The 12,055-nt window shown below is 39.2% G+C and overlaps 1 protein-coding gene across 1 annotated transcript in view; it reads left to right on the top strand.

Annotated features, from left to right (window-relative positions):
* Positions 1–12,055, top strand: part of LOC108792180 (AF4/FMR2 family member 3-like) — a 146,478-nt gene that overhangs the window by 123,999 nt on the left and 10,424 nt on the right. The window contains exon 7 of the mRNA XM_018562896.1: positions 5,455–5,495. Coding sequence (XP_018418398.1) covers positions 5,455–5,495 — 41 coding nt within the window. The remainder of the gene's footprint in view (positions 1–5,454; positions 5,496–12,055) is intronic.

Here is a 12,055-nt window from a genome sequence, read left to right as displayed (position 1 = left end):
AAAAAAAATATCGGTACTTGTACTCGGTACCAAAATACTGGTATCGGTGCATCCCTAATAATAATAAAAGGCATTTTTCTCTATAGTCTATTGAGGGACAAAACTTGATAATCAAAGCGACACTAAACTCAGGAGTTAAATCTTAAAAATGCATTCAAATATCCTAACAAATAACAGAAATTTAGTTTATTTGTTTATCACTCAGCTTTTGAAAATTATATTGACTCTGAATTGGTGCTGACACTGTCCTTCCTTCTGGAGGGTGGCTACGTTTGTCCTTGTGTGTGTTGTAAAGTAGCCACAGCTCCAAGATCACTCCTGTGATGGACTACAATCTTACGTTCAGTTTACTAATTTGTATTGAGATTGTAGTCCATCATAGGAGTGAGCTTGGAGCGGTGGCTACTTTACAACACACACAGGGACCATGGGGAACAAAAGTAGCCACCCTCCAGAAGGAAGGACAGTGTCGGCACCAATTCAGAGATGATTTGATTATCTACAGCTGAGTAATGCGCAAATAAGGTACAGCGCTGTTACAAATTAAGGTACTTCAATGCATTTTTAAGTTTTAATTCCTGAGTTTAGTGTCACTAAAGCAACTTGCATAATTCTCTGTTTCCTAGTACATATTTGCATGCTTGCATCAAGTGTTTTTGAGCCTTACTTTGCACCTTTGAATAGCAGGCATCCCCAAAACTCAACCCGGTTCCTGATTGCTGGCTCTGGACCCAACGCCTCACATCTCATGCAGGGGCATAGTCGCACATCCGCTTTCCTTTGTGCAGAGGCACTATATATGGATTGGGTATGGCATGAAAGCAACTAAAGTTGCTTTGCTTTCATAGTATGTTAAATAAAACAAACTGATTTGCATAAAGCAAAGGAACATTGCCTATCAGGTTTATGTATTATGATAGCATATAAAAGCCTACCATACCTATTCAACGTTCATCTTTTTCTGCAAACTACCATCTGGTTGGTTGCTGTGAATTATTGCACACTGCTATATTGAATAGGTGTCCTGCAATTTCTATAAAGGGGGCTATATTCCATACGTAGGAACTGCAATATAAAGGGACTCACCTGTTGTGTATGGAATGGCAGTGATGGGTTGAGCTTGGGCACTGCTGCCCACAGTGGACATGCATCCAGAGAAACTCAATGCAAAGCCAGTCAAATGCAGCCTCAGAACTGCTATCCATACTGTACAGTAAAGTAAATGGGGATCTGCAAACCTGCTATTTGAGCATTTCAGAAATATATTTCAATTGACTAGCTGTTATGTTAACACACTTGGGGTAATTTATCAAAACAGGAGCAGAGCGAATCTGGAGCATTTGTGCATCCAGTTTTGATAAATTCCCCTCACTGTCTTTAATACTTTGAAGAATCAAATGTAGCTAAAGGAACAAAAGTGGAATTATGGCCCATAGCAACCAATCACTTTTCATGCTTTTTTCTCTAAGAACATGAAACATTTAATTCAACACTATGGTTGAGAATTAAAATGTTGTTGCTGTGTCATTTTGTCAACCTTTTTATATAAAGTACCCCTAGAAGGTTTACTTTTGAATTGTTATTGTACTATGCTTTTCTTCCTGAGGGGAATCTCATACATTACTGCATATATGTTTCACTTTTATGCTACAGTTTTCTGACTTTTGTGGTTAATAAAATGAAAATGTTTGAAAGTGAAAAATATAATAAATATAATAAAATAAATGTCCGAAACCAGGGTAATCTGCAAAACTGATGTGTAATATAATATTGTCTAGACTTCAATTACAGTGGGAAACATAGGTATACATTTTTATAAAGTGGATTAAATGTTAGTGTAAAACTGGGACATCTGACAAAGCTTCCTTGTATTGTAGTACAACTGTGTAGTGTCAGGCCTTGCAAGGAGAGAAACCCATCTGATGGCCTGTGTAAATAAATGGAAGCATAATCTAACGGACTGTTTTCAGTAGTTTATGACACGATTATTTTTTTCTCTTCTGGCTTAGGTTACCTTGTTTGAAATGATGTGAAAATTTATAGGCGGGACAGTCAATCTGTATTCAGTCTGCCAAGTGTGAATAAATAGACCTTTGTGCTCGGTTGTTATTTGTAGAGCATGTTCATCTGTATGGCCTGAACACAGCATCCACAGGGATTCATAAAAGTCAAAGCACTGGTATGTGCTGCTGAATGTTGCTGGATAAATGTATAAATTAGAGCTGGAGGGGAAATCGCACAGCAGCGTCAAGTAGAAAACACCAACATGAGACATCACCCTTGCAAATAAGAAGCCATCAATAATGACCCTCTCTCTCTAATCTTACAACATAAACTAAAAAAATGTTTTAATTTTAATGACCTTTTATCATTAGGATGCCGTGCAATTGCACTAACGTTGTTACCCTTAGGGGCATTACTAATATATGAGAGGCATGCTGCTGTCCCCTCTCACACTATTGACTAAACTATCAGGCCCTTCCTACATGCCAAGTCACTGGAATAGTAAACTGTTACTTTTATTAATTATTCTTAACGTAGTCGGAGATCTCACAAACAACAAGGTATTTTACAATATTGCTTTCTTATTTTTCAGAAAATCTACAATAAAGCCTATCTCCAGTTATAAAAAAATAAAACTACCCTTATAGTGGGGCTAGCCCCACACCACAAGGGGTTAACTGCTTGTTTATGTCTGGGGAGATGTGTAATGGACTTTCAGTTACCTGATCCCCTGATGGTTGGCAATCACCTATCTCCCCTCCACTTTGGCTATTTGACTGTCCTGCAAAATCCTCACTTATAATGCAGAGCTATGGACCCTGCATTAGATATGACTATGTCAGTGGGCCTCCAACTGCTTGAGTGCAGAGGGGAAGAGGTTGTGGGTACCATTCTTGGAGGTCAGGCATCAGAAAAGTTGAAGTGCTTTACGCAATTTTATTTTCCCCTTATTTAATCATTGTAAAGGTGCCCACACACCTTGCGATAATCGTGCGATAATCACAGGAAATCCCGCGATCGTACGATTATCGCAAGGTGTGTGGAAGACGTGCGACCTCTCCTACTGTAAGGTCGCACGACTTTCATCTTATGAACATGTTCGAAAACCCGCCGAGAATCGAACAATTGTCGGTGGGTGTGTGGCATGTTCGCAAGATAAAAGCCGCACGGGCCGGTGTGCGCAAGCTCACACTGCCCGTTTAGCATTGCGGTCATCAGAAGCCCGCCCCTCAGCAGGGCGGGCTTGCGATCATCGCAAGTACGATGTGCCTGTCCAAGATAGGCAGATCATACGTTTTTTTAATTACCTTAAAACCATCGCAAGACAAAAGTCTTGCGATGGTTGTAAGGTGTGTGCCCAGCATTAGAAAGGCAATGGAAAGCATTTTGAAATCTTTTTATTTTTGTGCATTTTAAAAACGTAATTACCTTAAATGCACATGCTTTCTTTGTTTATACAATTGTTCAGGGGCCATATTAAGTAAAGATTGCTAATTCCTAAAGTGTAAAACCCAAAGTCTAAACCCAAGAACAAAACATGAATACGTTTGTGGTAGGTTGTAATAATACACAAGAAGTGGTAGCTTAATTAATATCCTAGGATGACAACGCTCACTCACTGTTCTGTATCTATGAAGCAGCGGTATTGTCACCCCAGTACAGGAAGTGGTTTAGGACTACAGAACCCCCTCATTTCCATAAGGTGTTCCATAGGTGTTCTGTTCACACAGAGAAGTGGGTAGGTCTAATAACACTGATAGCAGTGCAGCAGATGCCGAGTGTACAGAAATTTACAAGCTCACTGAATTTCTGGCAGGATCAACTGATGTTATTTTATACTTATTGAACATATATAACAAAATGCTTTTTAATGGAATATTTAACCAAAAAGAAGAGTGTTTCCATGCACTTTAAGAATACATCCCTAAGTCCTATTACACACTAGGTTCTACGGCTTCTGTTAACTTGGAGAGGTGGTGGATCAACTTTCTTTCCTTTTGCATGGGTAAAGTAACACTTTAAAGATTTCAAGAGAGGCTGTGAGATGCCTCAAAGCCTGCACAAATATGATCTCAGAGGACCGCAGTTGTAGGTAAATATGACCTATTGGCAATGTGCTGGGGGGTGGGACAGAAAAGGATAAGCACACTAACAGGGTTATTCATAAAAGGGTGAAGAGTTTGGAGAAGGCAGGAGAAGGGAACAATCTAGGACAACATAGCTGCACTGGAAAGTGAGCTGAATTGGAGAATTTTTCCAAATCAGCTATATTGTCCTAGATTGTTTGCTTCTCCTGCCTTCTCCAGACTCTTCACCCTTTTGTGAATAACCCTGTAAATGAATTAAGAATTAGTTCTTATGAATAAGCTATCTTTATTGCATAAGGCCATTGAGAGTTGGAATGCCTTTTTTCCAGTGCTAGGGTCCTGGGAAAGTTCTGGCTCCATTTCCTAACAAGAACTCTGTCTGTATGCAATTAATATATTGTGTTTGGGTTTGGGTTCTTTGGTTTCCTTATTACAACCTTAAAAAACATTCTAGTAGGTTAATCAGAAAACTGGCCCTAGTATTTAAGCATGCGTGAATGTGGCAGTAACATTAGATAATAGACACTTTTAGGGCAGGACTAATGTGAATACTCTAGGAGTTCTGTAAAGCAGTATAGATCCATCAGTACTATATCATTTAATAAAATTTAATTTTGAAGGCATAACGTTTTAGTATTACGGGAACTTTAGTGTTCCCACATATGTCATAATTTTTTTTTTACAATTCCATTTGTGTGTGTTTTGATTGCATGGTGTCTCAAATAATGTCTCTGCACATGGTACATTTAATATAGCTGCCATATAACAGTATTGGCTGTAGAAGGGGGTCATAGTTGTGTTTTTGGATTTGGTACAGACATACACTGAAAGTCTTCAGCTGCAATGTAATTGCATTGTAAAGGGAATGTCTGGACCTCTGGTGTGTTGCTGTAACTTTAAGGAGGATACAGCTGCCTCCATGTGAGCCTGCTCTCTGTTTTGCATTGGTATAGATATCCTATAGTTGAGAAAAACAGGTAGTTTAGAGTTAGGAACCATACTTATTAGAGGTGGGTTGAAAATATGTTTTAAAATATTATGTTCGTGACCACAAAAAATAAAGAAAATGTTTACCATGCCATTATATATTCTCCTTTACAACAACATTTACCTTGTATTATCAGCAAAAAAAATAATTCAATTAAGATTTGCTGAAAATAAAGGCTCAAGAACATCCACTTTATATTATATAGTATGGACATACTTACCAAGTGTAAGCGTTAAGTAGAAAGCTTCTCTCTTCTTCTATGCTATTCATCTTGGAATGCTGACTTTTTTTAGTGTTTGGATAGGAAGTCAGATGATCTTGCAGCTTCTTTTTGGAATGTGAAGTAAATTTTTCTGGTCTGTTTTTTTTTCTCAGCCAGCAACCCAGGGACAAGCCATCGGAGTCCAAAGTGGCAGGTACCTTTTATCATTTGTATAAATAATAAATTGTTTCATGAAGCGTGGAGACTTATTTACTGTGGCATATAACTCAAAGTCAAATTGTTTGTGCAAAGCGCCTTTCTTGCTAAAATATTATTGGATTCTGTCGTTCTTCCTCTTTCCTTCTTTACTCTCCTCCCAGCCTTTTCTCTTGAATCCTCTCTCCCCCACCCGCCACCCCCTTCTCTTTTTCTATTTTTTTGTTTTTTGTTTTTGTTCTTTAGCAAGTGATTTATCCCTCCCTACTGTAGCTCCCTAGAATCTATTTGTTGAAGTGCGATTCACTGGCTGACGATCTCGCACTCCTCAGCACCTCATTTGTTTATCCGTATGCTTCTCGTTGATACAAACAATGTCACTCTTTTTCTCTGGGGATACTCACCAGCCCTATGTCATGTACTGTGCATTATACTGTCTTCTTTTGGGGGTTTTTGACAAAACCTGAATAAAAATATTGATAATAAATTAATATTGGATTCAAAACAGTGCAACTATAAGACAATTCACTTTTAGAAGGTACAGAATAGAATGCCAAAGGGGTGAATTTAGTAGGGATTTGTAGGTACATGTTGTTTGCTACAATTTTGGGGTGATTATCCTGTGTTCACTTTCAATCCCCAATTAAGTTCTGAGGAATTTATGGACTTTTGCGTTACACAGGCTAGTGTAAAAAATACTCCTGTAGGAGTTAATTCCCTTTGTGTTTACGTGTCCCAAAATGCTAAAGATTATTATGCAATGTTTCCATTTGTAGCATTTATGTTATTAATGTTAGAAATTCTATTTATTGTTTGCATATACAGTATATCACCTAAGCCTAAATCCAAAAATGTGAAATTGTTATTCTTGTAAGGTCTCAGAACTTAAAGCCGAATTCCAGATTTATTTTTTTAATGATTTCAAATTATCTTGCCCCTCTTTTTTGTCTGTACGTTTAATAGTAATACTTAGCCTTATCCACCTTGCTCTAGCAATCTCTGCGTCCTCCTGCTTTAGCATCATTCAATCAGAAAGTTTAAGCACATCCAGTCGTTGTCTGACCTACTGGTCATCAGGGGGCATGGTCATTACTCTGGCTGTACTTACTGCATTTAGGATGCTCAAAAGTGGGAGTGTTGTTGAAGCCCACCCCTACAAAACACTGTTTTAATGTGTTTATTACTTAATACTTATCATTAAGTAACATTAATGCCTAACATTAATTATTAATGTTTATAATGTTTCTGTTTCCATATAATGTCGCATGGGTTAACTATCATACAACACCTTTGGGGCTCTTTTCATGCATTATATCTTTTCTCCGTATTTGCTTATTCACACATGATACATCATCATGCATTTTTCTTGGATTAACCTACATTCTAACTTAATTCAAAAGTTCAGTGTGAGTGAACTGCAACTTGTGTTTATGTAATTTATGTTATTGTGTGCATTCTTGTCATAAACTAATCCTTAGGGGTTCTCAAATTTGTCATAGGTAGGTGTCCTTACTGGCAATGTGACCAGTTGAATTGTTCTGCTGCTCTGAGGCTCTTCACTCCTTATCTTTGGTTGTTGCAGAGTTATGGGGCACTACAGATGGCAACCTCCTTATGGCAAATCAGTGGAAAGGGCCAAACCACCTTATGCCATAATGAATGCACTGTATTTCCACTGTTTTTTTATTACCACAAAGCAGCACTTCTTCAATGGGAAGACTGTTAAGCCCCATCTCATCTATTTTTAAAAAGCTAATTGCTAATGATTTGGCAGTCATGGCTGGACATCAAAATTGTACAGAAATATATGCCATACCATGTTGGTACCTCTTTGATTGGGGTTCTTTGATTGGGTCAGCTTTGTAGGTATGCTTACTGGATTTTGTGGGTGAGCAGGGAAAGGTGGTATCTGAGGGTAAGTGTATGTAGGATAAATGGTTTAAGAATGGGCAGTGACCTTGGTTTGATTTTATGGTTGTTCAGTGCATCAACCACATACATTTGCGTTCCCCAAGCAGAGTGCTACATGTAGCTTGTATTACATAGCTTGGTAGAAGATGTTTAACCACTTTGCTACCCGAGCAATTTTTTCATTTTTCACATTTTTCACAAAAATCTGCATTTTTCACGAAAAATGTACTTAAAACCCCAAAACGTTATATATTTTTTCAACTTATAGAATAAAAACTATTTTCTATGTCACATGATATTTGCGCAACTGCTTATCAAATCTATATTTAAATACAAATACTTAAATGAATTATACTGCACATAAACACAATATAATTCCCAACATGTTAAGCCTCAAAACTGTGTGTACCTGTGCAATGGTGAAACATTACAATAACCAAAATTATCACTAGGCAATGCTTTAAATGCCTTTACAGGTCATCAGTTTATGGGGTAACCATAAATGAGGGATCTACAATAATTTCTCTTACACTGGCATGCACATTGATACCCGATATGTATTGTCGAACCGAAGGGCTGCTGTACGGACTATTCACAATAGCCCATACTGCAGCCGAAGGCAGCCGAGCGGCTCAGGTGAGCCGAAGACATATGCATCAGCTTGACTGAGCCGAAGTCACAGCCGAAGCGGGTAGAACTGCCTGCCAAAGGGCCGGCTGTTCTCCACGCAAATAACAGCTGGGCGGAGCCAGCCATGATCTCACGGCTGGCTCCGCCCAGTTGCAGTGACAGATCAGCGTCCCCAAATGACCTGGGGACGCTGATCTGTCATTGAACAATAACAACTGGGCAGAGTTGGGCGTGATGTCATGGCTTGCTCCGCCCAGTCATTATTCATTGGCCGGTGGTGGGTGGCGGCCAATAGGAAACAGTTGGGCAGAGCTAGCTGTCACCACTAGAGGGGCGCTAGGGGAGGGGGGGGAACACCGACCAACGTTGAGGGAAAGAGGGGAGAGACACCGTCCGATGCTGGGGGCTCCAAAATTTCCTCGGCCTAAAAGGGGTCACAAGTGGAGAAAGTTTAAGAAGGCCTGATCTAGACCACAAACTGGGAGTCATCAGGAGTATACACCAGCGGGCAGAGAAAATTCCCACCAGAACAGAGGCCAAGACGAAGGAATTCAAACACCTCAGGGGAGCCCTTAAAACTTGCGGGTAACCAGACTAGGCTTTTGTCAAAACAGAAAGAAGAGGAATTATTTGTCATTGAAGAAGAGTATTTGTCATTGCACACCTCTCTCTCCCAAACTAATTTGTATCCTTTATTCTCCACTTGTTTGCCTGCTGTCACTAAACATGCCTATGTTTCCAAAAGGGAAAAGGATCTTCAGTGTACTAAGACTGCTGAAGATTGGCAGTGGATGGGGTCAGCAATCTCTGTTGAATCGGCTTTTAAAGTTCTCATGCGATGGTATATGGTACCGTCCAGGGTGACACATTTTCTCCCTTCAATCTCCCCCACATGCTTTAGGGGTTGCAGTGTTGCTGGTGATATGCTGCATATATGGTGGACTTGCCCTATGCTAAGCAGGTTGTGAAACAAATTATTTCATCTTCTGCAATCCCTTTTCTATGTCCCCTTACCGAGAGACCCATTTTTCGCACTCCTACACATTAAGCCCCCTTCCCTTACTAATTCCCAATTCAAGTTGGCCACTTTGATTCTGTTAGCACCAAAGCTAAAGCTTGGAAGAAACAATTTATACCATTCTCTCTTTTTTTCACAAACAAGAAACGTTCCAATATCCTTTTGGATAACCCTAGGAAAATTTTGAAAGTGTGGTCTCTGTGGATAGAAAATGCCCATTACTCACTTTCTTCCAAAAGCTTTACCTCCTTATAGCCTGCAGGTTTCCACAAACCCGGGGCACCCTCCTGTGTCTCTGTTTCTTCCTTTTATCTTACTTTCTTTCTCATTATGTTCCTTACTTCCTTCTGGACCTCCTTTCTTCTTCCGCTCATTCACCTTATAGTGGAGACTTCTGAACCCCAATCGTTTCTTTTTGCTATGATTTTTGCAATGACTCCTTTTGTCAACTTTGTTTCCTTAACTATTCAGCTTACATGTAATATCACTTTGATGTTCCTGTCTCATTGTTGTTAATTTTTGGCAAGTGTTTATTGCAACACAATTGTTGATACCTTTTCTATTGTAAACGTCAATAAAAATGTATTGAAAGTGGAAAAAAAATAGGTTGCCCCAGATCTTTCAGAATCTTTGGTTACACAACACATTTTAACTTATTCTCAACCTGGTCATGCAGCAGCCTGGTTTTGCTGGCGTAAAGAAATAATAATTTCCCATAAAAAGTTGTATTACCAAGAATTTTATATATCCAATTACTCTGAGTAAACCATGCATAACAAACCTATTGACATACTGAGCAATTTTGCTGATGGTAAACTACTGAAGTCTATGTCAGCAGAACCCCAGTGTTTCACAATTCCTACACTCCATCATGCATTATAATGATCCAACTGCTACAGTAAATGCACAAGGGCAACCTATTTTGTTTGCAGACAGATACTTGTTTCTCTATTTAGCCTCTATAAATAAACAGAAATGTTTGAGCGATTTGAAAGAAATTACCTTTTATGTAGTACTCTGTTTTTCAGAACTGATTTGGGTTAAACATCATTTTCATAAAATTAATCTAATGCTTTTTATAGTAGATATCTTTTTCGTGGCAAGGGTCAGGTTAAAATTTCTGCATTCTACACTACAAATACAGCATTTTATAGGTAGCTTCTTTACAGGTATATATGTGGGGTGATTTAAGAAAGACTGTTCAATTTGCAAAGTATATTTTTATATTGCAAAGTGAATGTTCATTTAGTTTTTGGAGAAAGGTGAAACTATATTCACTTTAATTATGTACAAACAAAACAATTTTTAAATATACCTTGCACATGAATGGGCATTAAAAAAAGACATCTTCAAACTTTGTGCTAAACTATGTGACAATACACTTGGCAAAGTGAAAATTCAATTTACTAACTGTACAGCCTCTGCTGTTTTAGAAAATCAACCCCACAAAGTAATTTGGGCACCACTGGTAACATTACATATTTTGTTAAAGAGAATCTAACACTACCTCTTCAGAGAACAAACATGACATTGCATGTTTCTACACATTTTAATGCACAATTATTGTTCGTTTGCTAAATTGAACAGACTAAAAAAAAACAGTTTACTGGTGTTATAATGTGTTAAAACACAATTTCTGTGAACATGGATGATACATTTCTCTACAATGCCTATAGCTACAGAGCTGAGTGAGTAATTGTTTTACAGTGTCTTCACTGCTTCCCTCTGAGGGACCGAGCAGAACAGCCGAGCCGCATGCCGCTCAGCGGCATTCGGCTATTCACTCACTGCTGTTCGGCATCTATAAGAATAGGCCGAACAGCAGTAAGTAGTCTGCCGGAGGTTCGGCTCAGCCGATCCAAATGTTGGATTGGCTGAGTCGAACTCCTTCTGCACTTCGGATCAGCCGAACATGCTGAGCATGTTCGGCCGACCCGAAGCCATGCGAAGCAAGCCGATGTACGGCTGATTTCAGCCGATATACGGCTGAAATCAGCCGTACCAGCCTGAAGTGAATAGCCGAATTTAGCATTATTTATTGCACTACATGCACGATTGGCACGATTGCTTTTTTGATTGAAATTGACCCACAGATGGCAAAGGGTGCGGGTACCTTCGGGGCCCATTCCTGATGTTGGGGAGGAGATTCTGTGACCCTTATGGGGCCCTCTGTCTTCTCCCACCTCGGGGGGTGGGGTCTCTCTTCATGAGAGCCCCCCAACCTAGTACTTGTAAGACCAGTTTCGGCAGGTCGCGGAGGATCGGGTCCACCGGCCTTCGGGTAGGTGGACCAAAGTTGTCCTAGCCGCTGTCAAGAGCCTTGCGCCTCAGGGGGTCGGGAAATTGTGGCCCCTTCTTTTCAAAGAAGGACCAAGCACCCTTGTGCACTTTTTTACGTGTGTTGTGATTTCACAATTCACTTTTTCTGTTCACAGGGGATTCGTTTTCGAGCACGCTCCACGGGGTTAAAAATGAAAAAAAAAAAACTATTCTGCTACATTGTGCAATTTATGCAAAAAGGTGGGCTGTAATAACCCATCGAAAGGTCAATGTCATTAAACCTTTTGTATGTCACTTTCACCTAGTTGTGAACCCTGTAGAGTGGTCATTATTTACTTTTCTGGAAATTATTTGTTTATATATATATTTTTAAAATACCTATATATTTTTTTCATGTATATTCCACTCTAATATCATGACATTATTATGTGCATGAATAAATATTTTTTCGTAAGGAAAATAAACAAGTCAGACACTAATGTGATTAATATATTTCTAACTGGAATCTTCTAGTTATTTTAGGATGTTTCAGTCATGTCTTGGCACAGCAGTGCACTACATATTATGCTGGATAGACATTGCAGAAGAAATAAAAATAGCTCAAGCAGACTAAAATAATCCATTAGAGCTGTGGACAGTATGTCTTCAAACTGCATAACTGCTGATGGAATCTTTTTAAATATAATATTGGAGCTCAGGCTCTTTCAGGGGGGGGGGGG

Source organism: Nanorana parkeri, unplaced genomic scaffold, assembly GCF_000935625.1.
Source record: "Nanorana parkeri isolate BGI_ZX_2015 unplaced genomic scaffold, ASM93562v1 scaffold21, whole genome shotgun sequence".
NCBI classification, from domain to species: domain Eukaryota; kingdom Metazoa; phylum Chordata; class Amphibia; order Anura; family Dicroglossidae; genus Nanorana; species Nanorana parkeri.
This window is presented reverse-complemented; position numbering and strand designations above follow the sequence as displayed.